Raw genomic sequence first — 25,593 nt, 5'->3', positions numbered from 1 at the left:
ATTGGATACATATTTTGGCGATTCGAGAGTTTTCAACTCTGAAAGACTGGAATTTCCATCACGAAAAGCGATTTTTTCTATGAAGTCGATAAGGTCAATCTTATGGGATTTCAATCCATGTCCTCCCTGGGAGATCTCCATTAAAGAACATAACGAAGACCTAGTTCTAAGGAGCACGACTTGATGTAGCCCTGGCAGACGTGAGCAAAGGCTGAAAAAATTGAGAGACAAGGCAATAGACAAGCAATGCTGGCATCGGCATTCCCCAGACTCTGGGCTGTTAGTATAGTAGGCTAATGAAGTCCGCCAGCGTTTCGCTTAAAACCAAACTAGTTAGTCTTCTTTGCCTTGGTGGTTGGACTAATGGTGGCGCAAAGTACTGGACATTCCCGTGATCGTCTGGTTCTGAAGTGTGACCCTAAATCATCTCAATTCCTAACAAATGAGTCCCCATGGATCTTTCCACATACTTTTTTAACAACAGGACAGGAGGTCATGGCTGGTTCTGAGGGTTGTGGTGCCAGACGGGATCCGGAGCCATCGACACATGTGCACCACAAGGCCGAACCGTTGACATGCGCCGATTGCTGTCGAACATTTTCAAGACCAAGTCACCTTGCTCGGCATCGTCAAACGCATATCCCTCGCTTCCGTCGTGCAACTATTCCATGCCCTCAATGCAGTCGATCCTTCTCGAGAAGCGATGTGCTCCTTCGCCATTTGCGTGTGACCCATCGCACGTTGAGTGTTAACCTGCAGAGCGGCCGCAAGTCATGCCTTCGCTGCGTTCAGAAGAAGCTGAAATGCGATCGTAAACGACCGTGTAATTCGTGCGCTCTTTCCAACGCAGAATGTGCATACCACAGCTCGCACCCAGCATCTCGTCAGGACCTTGACGAGGAGCTAAATAGTACGCTGGATGAGGAGTCTTCTGTTAGCCCAGAGCTATCTTACACCGCGCCTTTCATCTCTACTGCCGCTCATGAATCGGCGGGTATTCCAACGCCCAATTCCAGGACGATAGGAGAAGGCAGCGCCATACTTAGCTCTAGCGGAGCCGACCAGACATCGAACCGAAACTTGACAGACTACGGCTCCCTGTCAACGTTGCCTCTATCACCAGGCAATCAAAATATCGCACCGTTGCTGTTTGAAATGAACAGCTACAATTCGCTTGTGTCCGATGGTGACGGCGCCTTCGGCACAGATACCACCAGTTTCACCTCGTCAATGTTATCACCGGTGAATCAGTTTGATTTTCGAGCGAGCGCATTTGACTGGCTTGACTTCAATGTGCCCGACATGGCTGTGCCGGAAGCTAGCCTGCTCACCCCCATAGAGGACGACGAAAGCCATGAGCCTGCCACAGCCTTACCTGTACTGGAACCTCGCCAGACAGTACAACCCTGGCCATTCGACCAGACGCAAGAATCCGTACCCAGCCAGTATCAGTTACCCCCGCTGCGTTTAGTGCTTCAGGGGGCCTTGCAGTCCCAAAGTTGCGACCGGAGAGCTCTCCCCCATGGGCTTGTGTCTCTCCTGTCTGAGCCTTGGCTGCCTCCTCAGGAGATACTGGATCATACTAGCTTGTTACCAGCAGTCCATCTACTGAGAAGACTTTTGGACGCCTATTTTACCCGTTTCCATCCAATCCAGCCAGTCACACACGTGCCGACCTGGAATATGTCATCATGTCCAACGGTACTCCTCGCGGCTATGGCGTGCATCGGCGCCAGAGTGTCCGACGACCCGCATGCTGTCGAGCTGTCAGAGTCCCTCAGCAGTCTGTGTGGCCCCATTATTACGTGGTTGGTGAGTGACCCAATGTTGGGATGATAATACTCTGCTCTAGTCTACTTGAGATTTTCCACTGATCATGAGTGCACAGGGTGCGTCCGACAGCACGTGTTATCGAAATATATCATATTTGGACTCTTTGTGCTTACACCAGATCTACTCGCTGGGATCTGGCAGTCGCGTACTTTATCAAAATGCCGACAGATCCCGTGGTGTTCTTATTGGGAGCCTCCGAGGCCTGGGCCTTTTAAATTCTAATCTTCATATTGAAGACGATATGCAAGATTTCAGCCTAGCATCTGCAAATAGTTCAACCATCCACAGTGAGTGGATCGCCTGGATAGGCATCGAACGGGAAAGAAGAACTGCTTGGGCGTCTTTTGAGTACGATTGCAGTCTCTGTACTTTAACGAGCCGGCGAGGCGCAGTAGACTTGAGCGAATTGCCGCGAAGGCTCCCGTGTCCTGAATCCTTGTGGGAAGCTCCGTCAGCCACGGCTTGGGTGGCCCTTCGATCTCGTCTCGGCTCGAACGCAACAGGAACTCCTTACTCAAATGTTTTATCAGCTGTGTTGGCTAACAAGCCCGTTCCCGAGCACACGTCGTGCTGGGGCAAGAGGTTGTGTGCACAGATCATCGGACGCATGCTCTGGGATCTAAAGCAGTTGGAAATACTCTCAGCACGAGATTACTTCGGGCTCGCCTCTCTATCCGCAGTGCAACAACAGCCAAAGGCATCTTTACTCCGTGCCCTCGATAACCTAGTCAATTCTATGGACCACCCCACTTCTACTTCCGGTCTCATTAGTTACAAGTAGGTCAACTCATCTAGCGGACATTTGAAACTGCAGCTAACATCAGCACTATCAGTATCGCCAGCCTCCTTTGTCACTATTCGCATCTATATACCACCCCTGATGTTATGGACATTACCCTATTTATATTTCGCAGCGTCGCGTCACGAGACTCGAAGTTTGACAAAGCTGTTGGTGTGGCGGAACGACGGCTTCAATCTGCCTTTGCAAAGGACGCTCGAGAAGCTCGGAGACTAGTGTCACACGCTGCACAAATTGTCGCCGTTGCCAACGAGTATCTCGTGTCTGCGCCTTGTGAAATTCTTCGCCTGTTTATGGGCTATGTTTTCATTATCGCATTTGCCAAGTACTTCCCTCGAGGCTCGCAACCTATCCGGGGCCAATCGCTACCGCGCATCCGCTTAGACGTTTCTCTACACCAGCCTTCCCAGAAACAAGCAATTGCTGACTGGGTCGTCCATGGCGGCCCAGCAAGCATCGGATCTGTGAAAGACATATGCTCTGGCGGATCAGTACTCGCCATCAGTCAGGAGGCCCAGTCTATGCTCCAGCGTTTGCGTGCCTGGGGCTTGGCAGAAAAGTTCATCAAAATCCTACAAAGCTTTGAAAGTCATGGAGCTTGATTGATTTTTCCTTCGTCGGAGGTCACGATATTATTCTTGACACATGTGGTACAACCATCTATAACGACAAGACTCCATTCTCAGAAGATCGCAAGACAGTTTGGGGGCGTACTTACTCCACCCGGCATATTAAGCGGCGCGCTGGCCACAAAGAAATCCCAACGGTTCTCTTCCTGACATCTGCGGCTCAGCTCTTCAAGATCGAATAGTTCTCCAATCGGCATGCCCCAGCCTGCTAGTAAATATTCATGCATGAACAGGCCTTCCACCTCAGCCTGGCCTTCGCCTCTTGGATATGACCTCTTTTGAGGGTACACTTCAAATGAGACGGCATCCCCCGCTACAGCAGCGAATCCCTCGTTCCAAATCCACCTCAGCATCTCCTCTGTACCCTCCAGGCCGGCGTGCTGCGGCTTAGGATTCTGGGCGTATGCAACTTTCTCCGCCGCTGTCATCTCATTGTCCCATTCCTTTGTGAAACCAATGCGCACGAAAAGGATGTCTCCCCGGCGAAAAGTTAGATTTTGCTCCTTGGCGATGTCCAGAAGCACACTCAGCGGAATTGAATGATCGGAGAGCGTCTTATATTTGATCGAATGCCGTTTTGCATATTCGACGTAGTCCAGGAGCACCCCTCGACCACAAATTCCTTCTTTTGCCCAGTACTGCAAGCCGATCCGCGTGTTGGATCTGTCTGAAATCTCTGCCGACGTTGCGCCGCCGTAGAAAAGCCGCCGCGATGGGTTTTCAGGCGTGGGAAATGGCGCGGAGAAGTGCCGCAGCCCATCCCACTGCGAGGACTGTTGCGGATTGAATATGTACACGTCGTCATAGGCCACTCCGCCAAGCAGCGACACCACGAGGTGTTGAGTAGGCGCCCGGTTGAAGTTTGCGATCTCAAGTTTTGTCAAATCCCAATTCAGAGACACGCGATGGCCGGTCTTGATGCATGATTTGGCAGCTTCGGCAACGACTTCAGGGGTGAGGAGTACCAATCTTCCTAGGCCCTCCTCCTTTGATCCCGGTGCTCCGTGCCAGACTCTCCTTTTATCTGGGAGCGAGTCGAACGGGACGGTGTGAATGGACTCGACCGCGTCACCCATGACCTAGAAATGGTATCTCACCGATCAGGAGCGATCCAGGAATCTATAGATTACACGTCCTGAGGGGTGGCTTTTAGTCTCAATCGTCTAGATGAAGGCTGGTTGCCTTTCGCTTCTACGCTCAAGAAGCGTGCTGGGGATTTTTTTTTCGGTGGTCACAGGGACACTAGGAAGTGCGCTCGCATTTTTGTATGATTGTTCTCCATTCGGACTAAGACTTATTGCCGAAGCTGTTGTCTGGGTTAGCATGATTGATCTTGTGGGGCGGTTTCGCGGAGACCCCGCCAGACATTAGTCCATTATCCAGTGTCCCCACCGATTAACGGTGGTGCGAGGGTCTTTTGATTTCGTCTTGCGGGGCGAGAAGTATAGTCCAGAAAAATCAATAGTTAAAGTAGTAGTCCTTATGTTGCTTGTATTCGCTGTTTGTCGAACGACTGGCCGTGTTTCAAAGATGAGACTATCTGAGAGAAACGTCCTTTCTCGATATATAAGCATTAAACAAGACGAGTTTCGATAGTTTTAAGCTGTACATGTGCGGGAAAGTGAACGGGAAACGCCTTTGTTCCACCGCGAAACAGTCTCTGCGAGAAGAAGAACAGATACACCACTTCTGATCACTGGAAAACTTCCTCAAGCTGGTGCTGTTGTCACCACTTGCTCGCCCTTCTCACCCGATTTCTCCATGTGCACTACGTCCGTCGCCTTCAAAAATTCGTCAAGTTCCCGTCGCTGGTCCGCGGAGACGTCATTGACGTGCACGGCGACGTCGTCTCCAAATTTGGCCGAAATTTCCTCCAGAGACAATCTTGCCGTTTCCGGGAAGAACAGGTAGACGATGGGAATGAAGAAGATGCACCAAACGATGATGACGAGGTAATACTTCCACCCAACGTGTACGATGCCGATGGGTGCCGTTTGCAGTAAGATGATGGTGCTTGCGAACTGACCGAAAAGAGAGAAGCCCATTCCAATGGGGCGAATCTCTGTGGGGAAGATTTCGGACACATAGAGATACATAGTCGTGTCACAACATGTTCTAAGAGGGGAAAAAAAGAGTTAGCTAACTCGAATGTAGAAGCGTGGAAGTCTCGTCGTACCCTTGAAAAGTGAGGTATAGAAAGACGAAGAAGACTCCGGCCGCGTTGCCGGCCTTGTTGTCGGTGCCAGCGTACCGCGCAATACAGCCGGCGAAGCCGCTGGTGGTGACAAGACAGCCCATCAGGCCCACCATGAACATCCACCGCCGAGAGTTGACCTTGTCGTGAAGCCAAGCGCCGAGAGGATTGTAGATCACACCTATTGTGCCAAAGTTTTAGTACGAGCATATTACAGAATCGGCCGCAGCCATCCAAGCTCAGCATTACCTGCGGTTGTCAGCCACAACGCTGAAAGAAGCAGGGGCATGGACCCGGTTTGACCCAAATTCGTGTAGAGAATGACGGAGTAGTTGTTCTGTCTCGAATTAATCGATCAAGTCGTGATTCGCCTCGCATGTGCGGCTCTTACAATGACAAGCGGTCCAGCGAACTCAGCCCCCCACTGCGTGAGAAATCCAATGATCATCCGCTTCCTGTAGCTCTTCTTCTTAATGACTGCAGTCCAAGGGCCGCAGCCGAGAGCCTTGAGCTTCGCCGCATCCAAAGCAATCTGCATCTTTACCTGATACAGCTCCTCCTTGGCGACCAAGTAATCCGGGTCGTCAGAAGAGCTTCGGAGCTGCTTGAGCACGTTCCAAGCTTCTTCCACCTTGTTTTTCTGCAGCAGCCAGCGCGGGGATCTGGGGATCCAAATCGACGTGACGAGAAGGACGAGAGGAGCGAAGCATTGCACGCACAGCGGGAACCTCCATGCGAACGATGAATTGACATTCGTCGCGAAGTAGCACGCGTACCCAAGCCAGCTGGACAGCATGTAACCAAAGACTAGGAATATGGCATGGTGTCCGACCAGCCAGCCACGCTTGTCAGGGGGAGAGAGCTCGGAAAGGTACATTGGACAAACGGTGACGAGGATGCCGATTCCAAGTCCAGATATGACACGACCGGCCTGGAACATTCTGCGAAGCGTGTCAACTAAAATTGCCTCTTTATCTCTAGAAGATATCCAACGTCTAAAAAGGACGAACTCACCCTAGATTTGCAGCTCCGCCTTGCAGTGCACCGCCGAGAAGGGCAAGAGCGGCACCGATCTGAATACTTATCTTGCGTCCAAGAGCAGTGGCTGCCCACATGATGAAAAGGCTACCGACAGCGCCTCCAGCGCTGTAGAGCCCATTGGCAGTAGATATTGCATTCGTCGTGGTGGTCGCGTAGCCAGGCTCGCCAGCCATTGGCAGGTGGAAGAATTTATACCATCCAGGCTGGCCGATTGTGCTCCCTATGATGGAGGAACAGTATCCATACGTCTACAGAGATTAGATGTTAGCATCGCAGAAAAACATGGTGCTACTGCGTCGTATCATTACCAGAGATCCGAAGGCGACAGCGACAGTGACCAGCCTATTGTACGGATTTGTTCTCTTGGACCGGGTAGAATGATCTGTGGGTGACATCGTAGGCTTCAAACAGGCCTTCACGTCGAGTGAGTTCCCGAGTAGCAGTTGCAATCTCTAGTCAGAATCTTTACCAAGGGCAAAAGGGGACAATCCTTTAGCTGTTCCAGGCGAAAGACGGTATACATTGCGATTATTTACGTGCCCCCTTAACCGAACTGGACTTGCGGGGCCCCGCAATCGAATTTTTTTTTTGCCTTTTTGCACCTCTGCATGACTCTAGTCGAAATTAACGTCTCCTATGAGGATTGGAATAGCTCAGAAATGGTGATGTCGATCGGGATTGGTGTGTTCGACGTTCAGTCCCCGCTGAAAGCTCCGAGACTGTGTCCTGATGTTTGGCGTCCCCAAAGTTCACCCCGGTTTGTGGCTCCGGAGCGTGCCACTTGCTTACGTCAAAGCTATTCTCCACGCGGTCCCGCACGAGACCAACAAGAACGTGATGCCTATGAGTGTTGAATCAGCATGAATTAGGGTGACTATCGAGTTTGGGAGTTGCTAAGGAGGGGAGAGCTACTCGTATGGTCGGACTCATTATGGATTGCGAGCAATCCATTAACACCATAACATTTCATTTCTGAGTGAGGTATTCAGTGTTTCACTGAAAATCTTATTCTTTCTGACCCTCAGTTAAATTTTGATAACAATCGGTTTTTGGTTTAGTCTTGTGGGTTCCAATTCATCAAGTTGTACAGGAGGCATGGACGTAGACAGCCAATTGCAGCTGCCATTCGAACTTTCTGACAATGACCTTCTCAGAGGCGCTTGCTACGTAAATGGCAAATGGGTGCAAGCCGATAGCAACAAGAAGTTCGAAGTAATTGATCCAGGGTCTGGAAAGGTATGGGCCTCGTGTCCAGACTGTACCGTGGATGATGTCGAGCCTGCCGTGCAGTCGGCTCAAGCGGCATTCGAGATATACTCCAAATTCACGCCGAGAAAGCGTGCGCAGTTGATCTCAGCCTGGCATCAGCTCATCGTTTCTGCACGAGAGGACCTCGCTAGAATCCTTGTTCACGAGACCGGAAAGCCGCTTGCTGAGGCGTATGGGGAGCTGGACTACGCGACGACATTCACATGGTGGTTTATTGGCGAGGCTGAACGAATTCACGGATCTGCCTTTCACTCTGCGCTACCGGGGCGACGTTCGGTAGTGACGAAACAGCCGCTGGGCGTGGCGACCGCTCTTGTTCCCTGGAACTTCCCCATTGCTCTGGTCCTACGCAAGGCGAGCGCTGCATTGGCTGCAGGGTGTACCATTGTGGTTAAGACGTCACCCGAGACACCGCTGAGCGCGTTGTGTCTCGCAAATCTGGCAACGCGAGCTGGGTTCCCGCCAGGGGCGCTCAATGTGCTGACGACCAGCCTCGCGAATACGCCAGCCGTGGCCGAAGCGCTATGCCTGCATCCGCTGGTACAGAAGGTAACGTTCACTGGCAGCACCCGGGTGGGTAAGATCATTGCCAGCTACTGCGCAAAGACGCTGACGAAGCATACCCTCGAGCTCGGAGGCAACTGCCCGTTCATCGTGTTCGAGGACGCCAACTTGGACCTGGCCATCACGCAGCTGATGGCGCTGAAGTGGCGGCACGCAGGCCAGGCGTGCGTCACGGCAAACAGGGTGTACGTGCAGCGCAATGTACATGATGCTTTCGTTGCGAGGCTGGTCGAAGAGACAAAGAAGCTGAAGGTCGGCCATGGCATGCAGGAGGGCGTCACAATGGGCGCGCTCACCACGCCTCGAAGTCTAGACAAGGCGGAAGCTTTGTTCAAGGACGCTATAGACAAGGGCGCCCATATCGTCCTAGGTAGCGGAAGGAGAGCGGAGGGGCTCGGCGGCGGGTATTTCATGGAGCCCACAATCTTGTCGCAGATGAACGACGACATGCAGATGAGCCAGGAAGAAATCTTTGCGCCAATCCTGGGCGTGTACACCTTCGACACGGAGCAAGAGGTGGTAAAGCGGGCCAATGACACGCCTCTGGGTCTTGCCAGCTATGTATTCAGCACAAACGTCAATCGTTTGTGGAGGATGTTTGAAAACCTGAAAGCAGGCATGATCGGTTTGGTGAGTTCCACACACTCTCTTTTGCAGGCTTTGCTCAATCTTGGCTGACCTAATTCTCAGAATACGGGAAACAGCTCCGCGGCGGAGGCTCCTTTTGGCGGAATCAAAGAAAGCGGACACGGCAAGGAGAGCGGGAAGGACGTCGCCGTCAACGAGTTCATGATCACGAAGACGGGAACGCTGACGATCGAGGATCACTTCTGATATATGGCCCACTACACGGTCGCCCTTGCTGGTGTTGTTGTCGCCGTTGCGGAGAATCGACTTGAACCGTGTTCACTTGCTGATGGACGTCAGTCTCTTTGGCTGATTCTGAATTGACCTCACAATTATGTTCTTTCATTGTGCTTCGTTTGTACGTGTGTAGGTGTCTCCCAAATGTGCTTGTAAAGGTCTGGACAGCGGACGCTGTTCGGTTGAATGTTCCGGTGGCGGAGACCGCGGGATGCCGCGACAGCCCCCACCAACGCGGACCAACCCAGGCTGTGGTCTCCCATGCTCCTATTGGCGGCCCGAGAGGGCGAAGACTCGCTGATCGACTGATGTCTTGCATCCGAGCGGAGCCCAGCGGGCGCAACGGGCAAATTTTCTGCACTCGTGCACATCGGGGCTCGTGACTGAACCGTGACCGAAGCGGGACGGCGAGCACGCGTCGGCCGAGCCCAGGTAGCGATCTCTTCGACGAGACGACTTGCACACGGACGCCAGAACGCAACAAAGGCGAGGGCACACGCGGGGACGAAAGCAGCTGTCTGCCAGAGTTTCGTGCACATTTCATCTTGTTTCCTCAGATGAGGAGAGCAGCGGTAAGCTAAAAGTAAAGGAAGAGGAGATGGGGTCAATGTCCATGCACAGGCTGGGCCGTCGGGCCACTGTTCTTAGGGGGTCCCAGGCGACGCGAGGGGGGGACACTGGCGCGAGCACCCGGAACGTAGTGGGGGCCCAGGCACTAGAGCCCCTAACACACAGGGCCTGGCCCCCGCCGCCCGTCTGGTGCCCGCGGTCCCTCGTCTGTCCCATTCACCACCACCAACCCCGGCGACTAACAAAAGGCCCAACCCACATCCCTCCAAGCCTTTTTTTCCCTCCACATCAAGTAAAAAAAAATAAACAACAAACACCCGTCCATCCGCAACCTTCGCCATCATCAACGGCTTTCTTCCTCCTTTCATCCCGTCTCTTCCATTCACAAGGAATACTCCGCTCCGTTCGACACTCCCACTTTTCCTTCTCTCCTGCTCTCCTCGCTTCCACGCCAATCCTTGACGTAGCTGAACTTCGTCCTCGCCCTCGCCCTCGGCATCGAAGGATCAATAGATTTGCATATTTCCTAAGTGCATTCACGCGACGAGACAGTCGGCAGCTCACTGTCTTCGACGACTCGCTAGAATTTGAACCAGCTGATACGCTGTCCGTTCTGTCCTGCGGTAACATCTTTTACCCCTTCTCGTCCCCAGTCTGAACACAACATTGCTTTTGCCTTCACCGCGTCCACAACCTCCACGGCCATCTACATCAGATTCAAGTAGAGCGATAACTGACAGCCTTCCGCGCAGATTGATTCAGCTGGACCTTTGGTTCCATCATCGTGCACTTCCTGGTTGCGCATCAACTCCATCTCCGCACGTTTGACAGCAGATTGCTACCTCTTCCTTAGCCCACTCACACTCTCATCCTTAACATCAGCTTCATCGGAGTGTACGCGAACTACGATTAACATGGCAGCAGAGGTGGGAAGTGCTCCGGTCAACGGCTACCACGGCGCCTCCTACGGCGCTGCCGATGGCCACAGCAATCAGGCCAATGTCTCCTCAGCGTCTCCCGCAGCTCCCGCGTCCACCGCAACCTCATCTGCGACGCAGCAACAGCAGCAGTCCAGTCTGTCCAAGGAAGAGGTCGCATGGTACTTTGTCGAATCGTACTACAACACTATGAGCCGTAGTCCTGAGAAGCTGCATGTGAGTCGACGCCTCCGTACTTGATGGCGAACAAAAATTTGAATTCTAGCTAATCTCCGCCAAACAGCTCTTCTTCAACAAGCGCTCACAGCTGGTTTCCGGCGTGGAGGAAGTCAAGAGCTCTATCGCTGTTGGTCAGAAGGTACGTAAATCCAGGCACAGTCCCAAGTCCGCTCCCGCCATCAAAACACCAGCGTGATTGCTGATTGTGTTCAATTTGGGTAGGCTATTAAGGAGCGCATCGCCGAACTTGACTTCCAAGACTGCAAAGTCCGCGTCACAAATGTCGACACGCAAGGCTCTGACACAAACATTGTCATCCAAGTTATTGGCGAAATGTCCAACAAGTCGCAGCCGCGCCGCAAATTCGTCCAAACTTTCGTTCTCGCAGCCCAGACAAACGGCTATTTTGTGCTCAACGACATCTTTCGCTATATTGCCGAAGACGAGAGCGACGACGAAGCCGAGGCTGAGGCCGTCCAACAAAGCGTTGAGGAGACGGAGGGTACTCAGGAGCCGGTCCCAACCGCGGCTGATTCAGGCTACAGTGCAGAGAAGGAGACGATGAGAGGTGAAGCCGAGGTCAAGGAGGTGGATAAGAAACTAGAAGAGGTCAAGCATGAGGAAGAGTCCGAGTCTGCCGCATCGGCTAGCGCAGTCAACGGCACGCCTGCGACTGCGGAAGCTGACGTTGCTGAGACTGAGGAGGCACCTGCTGCTGCGACTGCCACGCCCGAATCCAAACCCAGCGTTGTGGAGAATACGGTCGCAAAGGATGACATCGAGCAACCAGAAAAGCCACAAGACCCGTCACCCACACCGGCAACCGAGACCGCGGCGCCCGCCGCCGCCACACCCTCTGCACCCCCCAAGGCCGCGGTCCCACTTAGCTGGGCGCAGCGTGCGGCCGGACCTCAAGCTGCAAAAGCTGCTGTTCCGGCAGCTCGTCAGGCCCCGGCCGCCTCTACTAGCACACAGGCCAAGCCAAGTGCCTCAGCACCAGCGGCGCAGCCTGCACCTGCTGCTTCGTCGACGCCGGCGCGTGAAGCATCCCCAGACAGTAATAAGGATGGCTCAACGGGAGGCTGGCAGACTGCCGGTGCGGATCACAGCCGGAAGCAGTCTCGTGCACACAACGCCAACTCGCCCGCTACCGGTCAGGATGGACGTGTCCGCGCGTTTGTTAAGAATGTGACCGAAGACGTTGATGCCGATGCTCTGAAGCAGGTGCTTAGTCGCTACGGCGAAATTGTTTACTTCGATGTGGCTCGGCAGAAGAAGGCTGCTTTCGTCGAGTACAAGACTCTCGCAGGCTTCCAGGCTGCTGTTAGCGCGAACCCTCACCGGATTGGCTCTGAGGATATCTGGGTTGAAGAGCGTCGTGTCTCGAACACTTCTTACAATGCTCGAGGCGGTGCCCGTGGAGGATCTCGCGGTGGCTCGTTTGATGGCCGAGCTGGTAGCCAGGGCCGTGGCGACTACAAAGGTACGGGCTCGAGCCGGGGCAACTTCAGTGCACGCGGTGGCCGAGGCGGCAGCGGCAACGTCACCCCGAAGGGACGAGGGGGACAAGGTGCATAAAAGGGTTGTGCTCGTTTGTAGCACAACCCGTTCTCTCCTACTCACCCTGCCCTCCTCACCCGACTTCCCACTTTCCGCCCCGATATCATAGTCCGACTCACGGGGCTGCATGCAAATCTTGAATCGGTATGACATGCATTTTCTTTTCCCAAACTCGTACTGTCATCACCATCGAACCGTCGACGATAGTTTCACCTGCACGCCATGTCTAACAAGTTCTGGGAGAATCACAACCTTCACCAATGCTCATCGTATGAACCGGACAGAAAAAAAAGGGAATGGCACTCTTTTCTTTCAGGAACACGTGTGTTTCTTTCCAGTCAGCCACGAGCGGATCTATTCATTCACGGCTTTGCATAGCGTTTGTGTTAACTTTACATTTGGTTTCGTTTCTTTCCTCACGGCCGAGCTTGGAGTCGTGGGATCCTCTCTGCGCCTGGCAGACCTCGAACCTGCCGCAGATGGGTGTCTGCGACTACTCACGGGTACTCTCGTGAGCTAATTGCTTTTTATCATTGTACAACTTTTTCAGATTTCGGGGTTCCCCCCGGCTTTGCTTGTCCTTCGTGCGTGGCTCGTGGACGGAACTTGAGGAGAGGATCGGGTACTTGCTAAACGATGAAGAGGGAGAAAGTCGTGGTGGGAGAGAAACGCGAGCGGAGTTTGTAGGCAAAGGGACTGAAGAAAGAGGTGGGACACGTGCTTTATTTCCCTCGATGAGACATGCGCGTAATCTGTAAAACATAAAAAGAGGCCCCGGAGGTCTTGCACGGTATTCAAAAGAAGGGAAAAAAAAAGGAAAAAAGAAGCTCGTCTTTTCTTGCTTTTCGTCCATTTTGTGACTGTGTATGTATTCATGCGCGTTGGTGTGTATGTATCGGTTAGAGCGAGCGCGTGAGGAAGAACTGTAGCTTACCATGTCACGACTGGCGATGGATGGTGAAAGGAGAGAATGTAACACTAATCGCAATGGTTCGGCGAATGGATGCATCTGGAGCTCTATGCAAGTGGTGCTGGGACGCGTAAGTTCGATTTGGCCCGATGGGATGTAGTGTTTGTGAATTCAGTCGTGGTTTCATAACTCGGCACCGCTACCATCAGCATTCATCTCGCAGCGTGTTTGTGTGCCTGCCCACAGACCTACGTGTCTATCAACGTGAATTGATCTCGCACTGAAGACGTGGATGGTTCAATCCAGGCTGACATGAGAGCGCACATGTTGCAGCATGCTGGTCCATGGCGAGCGGACTGAAATGCTCGTGACGCTGCGAGCCCTCCATCCCTTGTGGCTACGTCGACTAGGCGGCCAAACATTGAACCCGAATGGCGTTTTTCTACCGTGCTCTTTCGTCGAAGATTCACGCGTTCTTGACATGTGCACCTGTATCTATCGTGTTACGAAGAACTGGAGCTGCAGCTCCCCGCCTGCGGCCTGCAACTTGGCAGCCCCTCTCGCGGCGGATGCCCCTCTTCTTCAGGCGAGGGGCCCCCCTACGCCAGTGGGTACCCCGCCGTTGCCCAGGCGGTCGACCCCCTAGCCGCGGCTTCTGCATCGCTCCCTCGCTCTGTCTGCGGTCCCCTGCACCACAACCTTCCACCAACAACCCACCTTGGACCAGGGCAACACCTCATCTACTCACCAACGACGTCTGACCCTGCATATACAGTTCACTCCATAACCAAACTCACACTTGACAACCGCATACTCAACTGTCTGGATCTTCATACGTGTTCGCTCTCCCCGCGAGGCGTAAGTGGCCAATTGTGGTGCCATCGCGCTTATCTGGGGACGTGGACCATCACCCTATCAGCCGAGCTGTTCTCGTCCCAGGCTTCCGACGTACGCACATGCCCGCGTGAGCTCGTCACCGACTACTCCTCTCCGGCGTCGACGCTCCTCCTCCTTCCTCGATAGCCGCCGCATCCTCGAATCCAGAAAGCAGTTTGTGTACTGCCTCAGTCTTGCATCCGACACGCCTGCACTTGGGGTGATCTTGATGTGCTGGCGGGGTACTCTAGCAAGAGGCACCCGGATCTACAGTGGAGAGTTCGGTCGTATATCCCCGACGTAGCCAACGCACGCTGCGTACGTCGTCCAGCTAGCTGATTTTTTTCCCCCGCTACATACGATCCATTCGCCTTTTTAAACTTCATGGTCCTAACTGTGGAGCTCATAGTGTTCCTTGCGATCCAACCCTCGACCAACATCTTATCTCCGTCCATGACGAATACACTCCGCACCACTCACGCACAACGAACCTTTCGACCTCGTTCACAGCGGAGACGCTAAATGAAACATAGCAGTCTCTTAAGTAGTTTGCAGATCTTAACGGAAACATGAGACCTACTCCAGCGGCCAACGAGGCCGCTTTCCCACCTAGATCTCGAAAGTCCAGCTTGGTTTCCGACAGACGCCCAAGCTTGAGTTCCGTTCAGCCAACCTCTTTCTTCCTCGCCCGTGAAGAGGACATTTTTGGTCCCCCTCGCAAGCCCTCGTCCAGGCGGAGCAGCGCCTCGAACAAGTCCGACGGCGGGACTTCGCTCGAAGCCAGCGGGCCGAGATTAGGCTCCGATGGAAAGACCGGGCCGCCAGATAGCATGTACGGTGTGCAGAGCTTGGAGGAGGCATTAGGGCAGGCTTTTGGGCAGGATGACATCGAGGATGAGGAAGAGAAGGAAACAGTAGGAGCCGCCGGGTTGCTTAGGAGAAAGAGAGGGAATGAAGCAGCAGACAGGATGTCCGTGACCGAGGACGGCAAACAGCATACCTCACCACAGCACCATCTGCCTGCCGCTACAACTGCCGCTGCCACGCGCTCCTCCCGGGCGAACACCATATCCCAGCCGCTCACCCCTCTTCAGCTCGAGAGTCCGATCCCAGAGTCTGCGATGCCGAGTACACCGAAATCCGGCAGCTTTAGGAGCTTGGCGCTAAGCGAAGAGGATGATGAGGCTGCGAGTCAGGCCATTACCAGTGCAGGCGAGGAGGAAGACGGAGATGACGGCGAGGATGAGGCAGGCGGAGGCGCGGAAGAAATGCAGCATTCACAAGCCAGCGCACCCCAGCTCGTTATGCCTAGCCTGTCCATGCCTAGCAGACGGCCGTTTACCGAGCGAGGAAAACAAATGGGCAGGCTGAAGATTGCTGTTGCCGGTGCCAGCGGTAAGTCTCATTCACATGCCCATAGTAAGCGACCTATGGCTAAACTCACTCACCAGGAGTCGGAAAAACGAGCCTCATCCGAGCAATTGTCCGCCAGTGCGAAGACATCGTCCACCTTGACCCCATAGCCACGCCGACTCCGAACGTACAGACGCCGAGAGCAGGTGAAAAACGAAGCAGGAAACATCGCTCGTCAGCCACTACGCAAATAACCGAGATCCAAGCGTCCACAAAAGCCTACCCGTTATGGTGGTCTGACATTGAGGACAGTAGGGTATTGCTCCGGCGGCGCAAGAGTATGACCGAGACGGTGCTAGAGAGAAATGTGTGTTTCATCGACACGCCGGGAATTGAGACCAGCAGCAAAATGCCGGTCGAGAAGCATGCGCTAGTCGAGTATCTGGAGACTTTGTTTCAGAAGAATGTGGCCATGACAGAGATGAGCAGTGCGGATCTGTTGGGTGTGCTAAGCGGCGCAGGGGGCGTACAAGTTGATGTTGTTCTCTACATCTGTGAACCGGCTGGTCAGAGCTCTCCCCATTTCACCTTCAATGTCCTCGTTTCATACTGACGGGTACGAACAGAATCGATATCACAACGTGACTTTGAGTACATGGGCAGACTGGCCCAGTTCACTAGCGTCATTCCGATCATATCGAAGGCAGATGCTTCGCCTGAAACGGAGCTGTCGAGACGCAAGAATGCAGTTGCACAGGAGCTGTTGAGATGCAATATCAACGCGGGCGTGCTGAACAAGCCACGACCTGAAAAGACCGTCGACAGTACCGAACAGACCGATGTGCTTCCCGAAGAAGCGCCGCTTCTTTCAACGGAGGTCAGCAGCTCCGTGCCGTCCGCACCATTCCTGGTATCTTGCTTGCCGGGCTCTGACGACGGCGAAATGGACGCCAGCTTGCTCATGTCCCCATCGTACTCGCCGCCCTTGGTTCCTTCAGAGCTGCAGGCACTAGTTGCTATGTTATTTGATCCGGAGACGATGGCCAAGCTGCGACACATCTCAGCCAGGAAATTCTTGCAATGGAGGGAGAGACTTGGTCTGGATGGCGATGCGCGCTCTTCAGCAGACTCGTCGATTCTCGGTCCTGCGGTTGGCGCAACTGGTCTAGGCATCAGAGATCACCTCGCGCTCGCGCGAAACGGGCACCAGAGGCGAACGGGCAGCCCGGGTGGTGCGCTCATCACGCGATCCCACACTTCTCCGTTCAACCTGTCCTCTACGTCCATTGGCTCGGGTCTCCCAGATTACACGCGAGCGCGCATCCGAGATCACATCCTTAGAGAGGAAAGGCTCGCTCAGATACAGCTCGCAAAATGGGCTAGCGATCTACAGAAGAACGCTCGGCGTGAAAGAGAAGAGTATGCTCGTCTCGTGGAAGGTGAGAGGGCACGGTGGCTACTTGAACGCGTGGGTGAAGAAATAGCCATGGGTAGAATCAGCAGTGTCAACGAGGGCGACTACAGCGGGGAAACGCGTTCGTTGACGATGAGGAGAAGGGAGAGGAAGCGACTCCGAGACGGCGGCATGGAATTGCCGTCTTGGGCCCGCTCTTCAGATGTTGGAGGGATGATGGACCCAAGCGATCCGCTTGGACTATGTCTCATTGGCGACGGAGTAAGGACGACAGGAAATGTGGTGCTGAAGGTCCTGGGAGGTGGTGTTCTTGTTGGAGCTGTCTGGCTGGCTATCTGCCGAGCCTGGGGGATCGATCCAGAAAAGTGGTGGCATCCGAGCTCGTGGTGGTGAACGAAGCGGCAACCGGTGGCCGCGATACGTTGGGCACTCTCAACTTTGCGACGCGCAACGAGGGCATTGTATGATTCATGATGTGGTCTTGGGTAGCTGTTGATCGTAGACATTGAACTCTGCTTTGACTTGAAGGCTCTTCTGAGCAATTTTTGCGTTCTCGAAAATAAATTGAAAAAAGCAAAAATTTTTGAGAGCATATATGATTCGAAGTGCTGCGAGGAATACGGATGGCACTAAGAACAATTGGCAAATCGAAAGCTGGTTCTTGAGATTGTGTTTTGCAAGCTCAATTTCCCCTTTAAAGGCGGCTTGATACCAGTGTCGCCTCGTACCGCTTTAAGTCATGTTGGTACATCAACCGAAGACGATAATACAGTGCAGCAGAAGATTGAACTCCCACACAGTAGTTTGCGAACCGTGAGCATCGCCCAACCCTTGATCGACGTCATCGTTAGCGATCAATTATGATGCAAACACGTAAACAAAGCCGCCTGCAGAACGAGGAAACGGATTCGCCTGATTCGTTCATGTCAGCCACAATCCACGGACGTCTTTGTCCTTTGACCACGGTTTCAGGCAGCTTCGGTCAAGCTCGTCCCAACGATGGGTTTCTGGGCTGTTTGGTGCAACAGAAGAGGCAGCCCAAGGCTGGCGTTGCCGTCCGGCGCAGCGCTGGAGGAAGACACGTAGGCGGAGGCTTTGGAGCGAGAGCGGGCGACGACGCCAGCTCAGATCATGCACACGGGCAGATCCCAGACGGCGGCCGTGAATGATCGACGGGGTCCAAGTGCAGCCGGCAGACGGGCGGGCTTCGACAGCTCGACTGGCAGCGCTCAAAGCAGGAAGAGGCTGCATGGGCGGAGAGCGAGCGGTGGAGAAACGAATGCGCGGGTGCGCCCACGATCGACGCCCGATCTGGTCGCTGAGCCAATGAGCGCCCCTTCAGAACGTCACCACCCACCGCGCTCGGGTGCAGGTTCAGCTCGCCTTTTGCTCGTCGTCGCCGTCCCTTTTCCCACCTGCACGCAGCGCCTCTGCAAACGCATCCGGAAAAGGTCCAGATGATGGCTTCAGATCGGATCGGCGGGACGGCCCTGGAGAAAACTCTCGTAGCGTTTTTGGCCTCTTGTCGTTCTGGGGCTTTAAATCCTTCCCGCCGCACCACGTTGGAGCTACGCTCTCAATAACGCGGTGCGTCCTCTCTGCCTGAATCCCCCGCTTCAACCGTCGGCCGTTTTTGCTTTCCAACGTCTCCGAGACTGAGAGGAGCGGGTTCCCTTTCTTCTTTAATTTTTTTTTTTTTTTGGAAAACTCAATCGCAAAACATGGCTATCCTTAAGGCCGTCGAGAAGCTGCTCGTCGGGCTCTTCGTCTTCACCTGGGACACCTCTCTCTTCTTCCTCAACCTTGTCCTTCCCAAGTACAAGCCTGACCTTGTCGTTCCCAAGGGTTGTCCTGGCCACCAGGGAAACTGGCCACCGTATGTGCCGCCCAAGGAAGGGGACTCGCGGTCAGCGTGCCCGATGTTGAACGCGATGGCGAACCATGGCATATTGCCCCACGACGGTAAGAACATCACGTTCCGCGAGATGAAGACCAAGATCCGGCAGACGTTCAACTTCGCGCCGTCGTTCTGCTTCTTCGTGCCCAAGTTCTCGGCCGACTTCCTGCACAAGTCGTACTTCAAGGACTCGTTCGACCTGGCCGACCTTAGCCTGCACAACGACGAGGCCATCGAGCACGACGCAAGCCTGACGAGGCAAGACACGGCGCTTCAGCCCGATCAGGGTGCGCCGGACCTGAAGCTCGTCGAGGAGCTGCTGAAGGAGGCCACGGGAAAGTATCCGGACGGCTCGCCGAGACTCACAATCCCAGACCTGTCCCGGGCGCTGTCGAAGCGTCGAGTGGAAGCGCGGAGGACGAACAAGGACTACACGGAAAGCTTCTTCCACAACACGTTCGGGGCCGCAAAGTACGTTTTTCCCTCTCCTCTTCATCTGTTTGAACCTTGTACCTCGTGCAAAAAAAAAAACCCGCGGCGGGAGGGCCAGCAAACTGACTCTCAGACAGCTCGAGCACCATGTTGACCATCTTCGGCGGCAACGTGCACGATCTGACGGCCATGCTCACCGAGGAGCGCTTCTCGGAGAACTGGCAGCCGAGGATCCTGGATCGGTTCGGCCTGACGATGATGAAGTTCAACTTCACGGTCATCCCGGTCGAGAGGGGCGTCGACGTTAAGAAGTATCAAAAGACTGACCTGTGATGCGACGTTGGCGGACGATCGAGTCAAACTCTGTTCCTCTATTCCCCTCCCCCAATGAGAAAAACGATGACAAAGAGCGTGAAGGCCCCGTCGAGCTTGATACATGGCCGAGCTATATAAGTAGCAGCTTTATTCAGCTTGTACATCTCTCCACGCTTTTCGCCCGTCTTTTCGAGGCTCCAGATGTGCCTGCGCCGCGGCGGTGACGAAAGCGAACTCGATCTCCACGTTTCTGGACACCTTGTCGTTTAGTCTTAATTAGTTTACCCAAACCTCCAGCCGCTATGGCGATGCGCCTTTTTTTATTTATTTATTTATTTTTATTTACTTCAGCCTTCTTACGGAAACGATGTTGCACTGGTCACTCTGCACCCAAGCCTTTTACACACTGAGACCTCTTGAATCACGCCCCTGAGTATGTCCAGCCTAGCACCTTGCTTCCATCGGGGTTTGACGAGAGCAAAGTGGTTAGAGGGAAAATTTTACATGACTTGACACCGTTTCCCTCCAATTTCAGCTCCTTTTTTTTTATTCTTAAGCCTATTCAGTTTTCCCTCATCGTCTCCTTTGAAAAGGACTGAAACGACACAAGGCTGCCTTCAAGTCATGCATTCGCTTAACTCCCGTCTTTCTCAAAGCGCTGAAAATAGATCTGCTACGTGGCATTCGATTTTCGACTTGGCTACACGACTAAACCAGTACCATGTCGCGCACTTCGTTTCTTATATCTACGCACACGCATCCGTGCTGAACGTGCCAATTACGTATCGAGACTTCATTTAGCTCCTTTTACATACAGGTAGGATGCTAGACAAGTTCGAAAACTTATAATGAATAAGGAGCGTCATGTCTTGCTGCTGATTTACTGATCGGGGAACCAAGGAGGTAGGAATGCAGCTTCACAGCTCCGCCTCTGTAAATGTGGACGATCATAATCGTGTTTCAGGCATGGAAGAAGAGTGCAAGACCACCAATATGAACGCTTGTTATAAAGGAAACGATACGACTCTCTTAGGAATGCGGGAGAATGGCATTTATTCACTGCCAATACGGTAGACGATTTTAGAGCCCGACACTCGACCCTCTTGTAGGTCCTTGAGACCATCAAAGATCCTTTCAAGGCCTCCAGACCGCAGGTCCTTCCTCGGTGGTTTGATTTTACCTTCAGCAACCAACTTCTCTGCAAAGACGACCCACTTCTTGCCGAACTCAAAATCTTCGGCCGATGCTGCAAATTCTCTGCCCGCGCGGAAGCGAAAGTATTCACCGACTACGGTGTAGCCCAAAGAGTATGTCATTCGAACATCGTTCCGCGGAAAGTCAGTTACTACTAGGATCGAACCATATGTTGGATTGCCAGTGCTAGACAGCGCCTCGGCACAGATCTGGACAGATATGCCAGCAGAGATGGTGTCCCAGGCGTACATCAGCTTGTCGTTTGTAAGCTTCTTGATGTCCGCCGCGCAGCTCGGTGAATTGTAATCAAACACGTAGTCGGCTCCAAGAGACTTCAGAAGCTCAAAGTTCCGTGGCGAGCTGGTGGTGATGACCTCGAAACCGGATCTGACCGTGGCATTAGTCAAGGAGCCCAGCCCACAATCTTGATGAGGATGCAGTTACAGTTTGGCAAACTGGATCCCATGCATACCCGTTGCAGAACTGCCACCATAGATGAGGATCTGCTGCCGCCCATCGCGGCTGCTCTCCGCGGTGCCGGGCCATGGCAAGCCCATCTGCTGATACAGCCCCTGTCCACAAGTAATGATCCCCACTCCCATTGTGCTCGCATCTTCAAAGGTCATGTGATCCGGAATACGCATGAGGAGATCACCCTTTGCGGTCAGGTATTCGCCAAACGCTCCATCCTCGCCATGCACGACGTTTCCGCCATGAACAAAACCGAAGACGCGGTCCCCTTTCTTCCAAGGCCTGCTGACTGCCGAGCCTACCTCCTCCACGATCCCGGCGAAGTCGCAACCAATAGTGCACACGTCGTCGACAAAGCCAATGTGCTTCCAGTCGGTAGGGTTCAACGCTGGGCGAAGGGGAAAAAAATGGTCAGCAACGTTGAACATCTGGAGCGACCTGCGGGCGTTTGCGAATCTTACCGACGGCCATCGTCTTGACCGTGACGTAGTCTGGGCGAAGCGCGGGGATGGGCAACCCATCTTGCACCTCGGCCTTCTTGTTGCCCAGAGCTTTCAGCGCTTTCATAGTTGATGCTGAGTTTTCCTTTTCCTTCCCAGCCTATTCTGTTCCCTTTGCAATCAACAATCTCTAGCAAGCGGTCCGGGATTGTACCAGTCCTGATCGAAGTATCGGCGTTGCGACGAGCAGCAAACGAGGAGGCATTACATCACACGCCAGCCTGGCAGATGGGGGGGAAACGAAATTTGTGGAAAAAGACGACTTGATGGGGCAAACTTTTAAACTCGCGCCGTCAACTCGTTTCGCACCTCAACGCCGATTTGTCACAGCAACGTTTTGTCTCCAGGGCAGTCGACCGACGCAGGGGGGGAATCTTCTATTGGGGCCAAAGGCGACGTGCTAGCTTGGATCTTCGGTGGTGCACACGTCTCATTGCGTAGCTGATTAGAAAGCAGAAACGAGACAGTTCGGAGTTAAGTGCTCAAAAGAGCAAGAACTCACCACGAACCACAAATATGCGCGGTTGCTCCTGATTGACTCGTTTGGTTAAAGCTCCGCAAGGTGTGGTTTGGAGCGTACATTAGGGTCGTAAACCCTGTCTCGGTGCTTGAGTATAGTTCTATGGTAGCTCCCCTCTTACCGCGGGCGAAAGAGATGCACATCGTCCATGCAAAGGGTGCCGTATAGTGCACCGCCTTCGCATGTACGCGAGACTGCGTTCTCATCAGAATTAAATTTTTGCGGGACGTTTGGACAACTGCTACATGTCTTATGTCATACACGTAACAAAACCAAAGTTTCAAGTCTTGATGTCTAGAATATCACATCTGTCCCCGCACACTCGTCAACATTATTCGTCATACAGGAATGTACGCCATATCATCTATCCTTTTTGTCACAAAAGATACGGTGGCAAGAATTTAGACTTGAAGCTGTTTGCTGTGCGTCAGCTCAGGTCTAAAGAGAAATCAAACAAGCAGAATAGAGGTGAGAAGGACAGGGCCGATTCGGGAAAAGTGATTGCGGCCTGGGTGGACCTTCTTTTTAGGCCCTTTTCGGTACATCCAGCGGTCGAGGGGCGTCCAATGTCCAATCGTCAAACGTGTAGAAGGAGCTAGAAGCATTCGAATGAAATAAAGGTACTTCAAGCATCGTACTATCACGTCCATCGTGAGGTACTTCATCAGTTTCCGTTGTTCTAGATCCAGAATCCGTTGGGTTTTTACTGCCAACACTAAGCCAAGAGAGGTCCGATAAACAGACTGTTCTGTGCGGGTGGACTTCTTGTCCTAAGCATTTTTCGTCGAAGCCTCGCACTCGGCGTAGTGGTGGTGGCGAATAGGCGACGGCAATCTCGCAGTCGGTTTCCAACGATCTCATCAAAGCTGGCAACGGCTTGTCCAGCTGCAAATTGGATGTGGCCTTTGCATTTCTGGCCTGTCGAGTATATCCTTCTGCTCCCATCTTCTGTAGTTTCTTTCCTTCTGCAAGATTATGACCGTCGAAACAAGATTGCCAGCGTTCGAAGGGGTCAACTGATGCCCTCAAGCACATGCAATTGAATAGGTTCTTAATGATGGGACAGAACAGCTGATACGCGCGGTAGATGAAAGGTATACAGGCGCATATAATGACTGTATGCAACTCCCACATCGCCGCTAGAGTGGCTCCGGACGTGGTCCCTAGAAACTCAGATATTAGTTTTGACCCATAATAAGGCGCAATTGTAGTGAGCTTACAAGTCCAATCATTCTTGCTATCGCCGTCATAAAGCTCCTGCAAGAGTATCGTTCGAATGATTCCAGCAGCTAGGACGCTTTTGCATGATGTTAACTCAAAACTCGTTTCCAATCGCAATTGTGTCTTACATTAAACCCAGGCCGAGAAGAAAGAAGAGCCTGGCTCTAGCACGAAGCGGTCTATTAAATATGAAGGTAAGAACAAGTGGTATTATTCCCGCCGTTAGATCGGTAACGCTGTTGATCACACTGGCGACAAGCGACAGGACACCTCGATCCATGCATGCGTATGGGGTTTTGAAGTTCGGATCTATTCTCTTCCAGCTTGCATCGAGAGGAATGCAAGAGCTCAAAGGAAGGAGGATGTAAACCACCAGAAATGCCCCGAGCGCAGCGAGGATCGCACGGAGCAGCCTGGTGAAGTTTTTGTTTCCTACTTGGGAGGCGAGGCTATGATAGAATGCAAGAATCGAGATTTTTACACTCGACAGTCCAAACAGAAAAAATATCTCCATGATGAAGCTATACTGTAGACACATCAGTCACAAGGTGGGACCTTGCAATCCATGCTATAACTTACAAAAGAAGCATTAACTTGTTCCTTTATGCTTGAACCTTGACCGATGCGCTCTACGTCGACATGATATAATGAAACTGAACTCGTGATTAGTCCCGGGGCAGACCATCCGCAAAGGATTCTAACGCTGACCATGTACCGCGAGTGCAGTGTGCGTAGTTGCTGAGAGCTGCCAATGCATTAGCTCTCAGGGAGCCCTTTTAAGGCAGAGGGGCATGCCATACCCAGCCCAGAACTAAAAACCCGTCTCCTACGTCGAAGCTTCCGCCGTTTCTCGAACAGCGTATGTATAGTCGAAGGGGTACGAGAATAGAACATATAGCAAGGAAGGCGATTCCACACCCAAAAACGGCAGCTGGTATAACTGATTCATCTCTCATTCTATCAACGCGCTCGTCTTATGAACAAACAAAGGAAAAGAAAAAAAAGGGGGAAGACTTAAAGGATATCACGAGCGGCTTTTGTGGGGGGTTATATTACGATACTTGCGGAGCCTAGGACATAAAGATAAGCAAAGTCGACGTGATGTATACGCGCAAACGAAGAAAAGAGAAACGGCACAGGTAGTGTCTGCATCGCAGTAGAGGGAGTCCAGCTGGCGCCTGCATGTAGGATATTGTCGCCGCAACAGGTTTCGACGCAGTCGACGCAAGAGCGCCCAATGGTCTAGTTTCACGAGCGGCGACTCGTCGTACGTTCTCAATCAAGCATGGACATAACTCTACACGACTTTCTTTCCATCCTGATAGGATGAGCGCCAACGAAGTCAGGTCCGCTGTGGGACGGTTCCAGACACGGTTGCAGGCAATGACCTGGGGAACATGTAGGCTCCTGACTCGCTACCGCTGGCAGCCGTTGACGCCGTCAACCAAGCACGCCAAAGGAAAAAGAGCTTCGAACGCGGGTTTTGCTTCAAGTTGGCCTAGACTGTTGACTACGCCGGTAAGATTGCCTTTGACCAGGCTTCCCAAGTTGGTTCCTGCAGCATTGCAGTGAAGACTGTCCAGGAAGAATGCTCATCTGAAGGCCGATCAATGCAGGTCACTTTTGCCAGTGGCGTCATCAATCAATTTGATCCGCTGCTTCGTGGCGTTCGGACATATACTGGCCGGGAAGACGGGCCAGGCCCCTACTTCGTCGTTGAACATTGCCCATGGCGTCTCTGCATCAACAGTGGTCTTGCCTTCCTGCAGTTTCATGCTAACAATCACGCGTTACCACATTTGTGTCGAGCAGATCTGGCCTTCCCCATGTAACCGAGATATCGAGTTCGCGTGGCTCTACACCTGCCAAGTCGTACACACCGTTCGTCGCGAGACACCAGCATCGTCGAAGACAAGATGGGCAGAAGCCAGTTGCCGTCCATGAACGGAAAAGGACTGCGAGCCTGTCGCGGGACCTTCGACCTGAGACCAAGAGGCGATCTACACCGGC

The 25,593-nt window shown here is 53.1% G+C and overlaps 10 protein-coding genes across 14 annotated transcripts; 5 read left to right on the top strand and 5 right to left on the bottom strand.

Moving 5' to 3' along the window:
* Nucleotides 1–773: 773 nt before the first annotated feature.
* PV09_06028 (uncharacterized protein) lies at nt 774–3,413 on the top strand (the record flags this gene model as incomplete). The annotated part of the gene is made up of 4 exons (XM_016359610.1): nt 774–811; nt 867–1,812; nt 1,889–2,610; nt 2,667–3,413. The coding sequence occupies 4 exons, from the start codon at nt 774–776 to the stop codon at nt 3,232–3,234; spliced, it is 2,274 nt and encodes a 757-aa protein (XP_016212446.1). The 3' UTR covers nt 3,235–3,413.
* Nucleotides 3,229–4,547, bottom strand: PV09_06027 (uncharacterized protein). Its single transcript, XM_016359609.1, has one exon. The coding sequence runs from the start codon at nt 4,335–4,337 to the stop codon at nt 3,315–3,317; it is 1,023 nt and encodes a 340-aa protein (XP_016212445.1). The 5' UTR covers nt 4,338–4,547; the 3' UTR covers nt 3,229–3,314.
* A 165-nt stretch (nt 4,548–4,712) lies between these two features.
* On the bottom strand, nt 4,713–9,368 carry PV09_06025. Of its 4 annotated transcripts, XM_016359606.1 has the most exons (8): nt 9,287–9,368; nt 7,409–9,242; nt 6,805–7,337; nt 6,470–6,744; nt 5,847–6,396; nt 5,705–5,792; nt 5,438–5,636; nt 4,713–5,376 (listed from the first exon to the last, which is right to left on the bottom strand). In XM_016359606.1, the coding sequence occupies exons 3-8, from the start codon at nt 6,889–6,891 to the stop codon at nt 4,971–4,973; spliced, it is 1,605 nt and encodes a 534-aa protein (XP_016212442.1). In that variant the 5' UTR covers nt 6,892–7,337; nt 7,409–9,242; nt 9,287–9,368; the 3' UTR covers nt 4,713–4,970. The 4 variants fall into 4 exon arrangements, with proteins under 4 accessions (XP_016212442.1, XP_016212441.1, XP_016212440.1 ...); XM_016359605.1 differs by having other exon boundaries at nt 7,409–9,368; XM_016359604.1 differs by having other exon boundaries at nt 6,805–9,368.
* On the top strand, nt 7,592–9,163 carry PV09_06026 (uncharacterized protein; the record flags this gene model as incomplete). The annotated part of the gene is made up of 2 exons (XM_016359608.1): nt 7,592–8,959; nt 9,020–9,163. 2 exons carry the CDS (start codon nt 7,592–7,594, stop codon nt 9,161–9,163), a joined length of 1,512 nt encoding a protein of 503 aa, XP_016212444.1.
* Nucleotides 9,369–9,807: 439 nt separating the features above from the next.
* PV09_06024 lies at nt 9,808–13,579 on the top strand. Of its 2 annotated transcripts, none has more exons than XM_016359603.1 (4): nt 9,808–10,369; nt 10,516–10,917; nt 10,985–11,059; nt 11,143–13,579. In XM_016359603.1, exons 2-4 carry the CDS (start codon nt 10,678–10,680, stop codon nt 12,496–12,498), a joined length of 1,671 nt encoding a protein of 556 aa, XP_016212439.1. In that variant the 5' UTR covers nt 9,808–10,369; nt 10,516–10,677; the 3' UTR covers nt 12,499–13,579. The 2 variants fall into 2 exon arrangements, with proteins under 2 accessions (XP_016212439.1, XP_016212438.1); XM_016359602.1 differs by having other exon boundaries at nt 9,808–10,386.
* PV09_06023 (uncharacterized protein) lies at nt 12,847–14,012 on the bottom strand. Its single transcript, XM_016359601.1, has 2 exons — nt 13,639–14,012; nt 12,847–13,579 (listed from the first exon to the last, which is right to left on the bottom strand). Exon 2 carries the CDS (start codon nt 13,487–13,489, stop codon nt 12,974–12,976), a length of 516 nt encoding a protein of 171 aa, XP_016212437.1. The 5' UTR covers nt 13,490–13,579; nt 13,639–14,012; the 3' UTR covers nt 12,847–12,973.
* Nucleotides 14,013–14,111: 99 nt separating this feature from the next.
* PV09_06022 (uncharacterized protein) lies at nt 14,112–17,649 on the top strand. The gene is made up of 4 exons (XM_016359600.1): nt 14,112–14,584; nt 14,676–15,661; nt 15,718–16,185; nt 16,246–17,649. Exons 2-4 carry the CDS (start codon nt 14,836–14,838, stop codon nt 17,424–17,426), a joined length of 2,475 nt encoding a protein of 824 aa, XP_016212436.1. The 5' UTR covers nt 14,112–14,584; nt 14,676–14,835; the 3' UTR covers nt 17,427–17,649.
* A 796-nt stretch (nt 17,650–18,445) lies between these two features.
* On the top strand, nt 18,446–20,191 carry PV09_06021 (uncharacterized protein). Its single transcript, XM_016359599.1, has 2 exons — nt 18,446–19,401; nt 19,500–20,191. The coding sequence occupies exons 1-2, from the start codon at nt 18,755–18,757 to the stop codon at nt 19,693–19,695; spliced, it is 843 nt and encodes a 280-aa protein (XP_016212435.1). The 5' UTR covers nt 18,446–18,754; the 3' UTR covers nt 19,696–20,191.
* Nucleotides 20,192–20,499: 308 nt separating this feature from the next.
* Nucleotides 20,500–22,296, bottom strand: PV09_06020 (uncharacterized protein). The gene is made up of 3 exons (XM_016359598.1): nt 21,804–22,296; nt 21,316–21,730; nt 20,500–21,258 (listed from the first exon to the last, which is right to left on the bottom strand). Exons 1-3 carry the CDS (start codon nt 21,907–21,909, stop codon nt 20,730–20,732), a joined length of 1,050 nt encoding a protein of 349 aa, XP_016212434.1. The 5' UTR covers nt 21,910–22,296; the 3' UTR covers nt 20,500–20,729.
* Nucleotides 22,297–22,887: 591 nt separating this feature from the next.
* PV09_06019 (uncharacterized protein) lies at nt 22,888–24,539 on the bottom strand (the record flags this gene model as incomplete). Its single annotated transcript, XM_016359597.1, has 6 exons — nt 22,888–23,525; nt 23,583–23,659; nt 23,712–24,109; nt 24,163–24,236; nt 24,292–24,328; nt 24,384–24,539. The coding sequence occupies 6 exons, from the start codon at nt 24,537–24,539 to the stop codon at nt 22,888–22,890; spliced, it is 1,380 nt and encodes a 459-aa protein (XP_016212433.1).
* Between the last annotated feature and the right edge of the window lie 1,054 nt (nt 24,540–25,593).

The sequence above is a fragment of the Verruconis gallopava genome (assembly GCF_000836295.1).
Source record: "Verruconis gallopava strain CBS 43764 unplaced genomic scaffold supercont1.20, whole genome shotgun sequence".
NCBI lineage: Eukaryota > Fungi > Ascomycota > Dothideomycetes > Venturiales > Sympoventuriaceae > Verruconis > Verruconis gallopava.
Note: the sequence above shows the minus strand (reverse complement) of the source record. Positions and strands in the feature narration are given on the sequence as shown.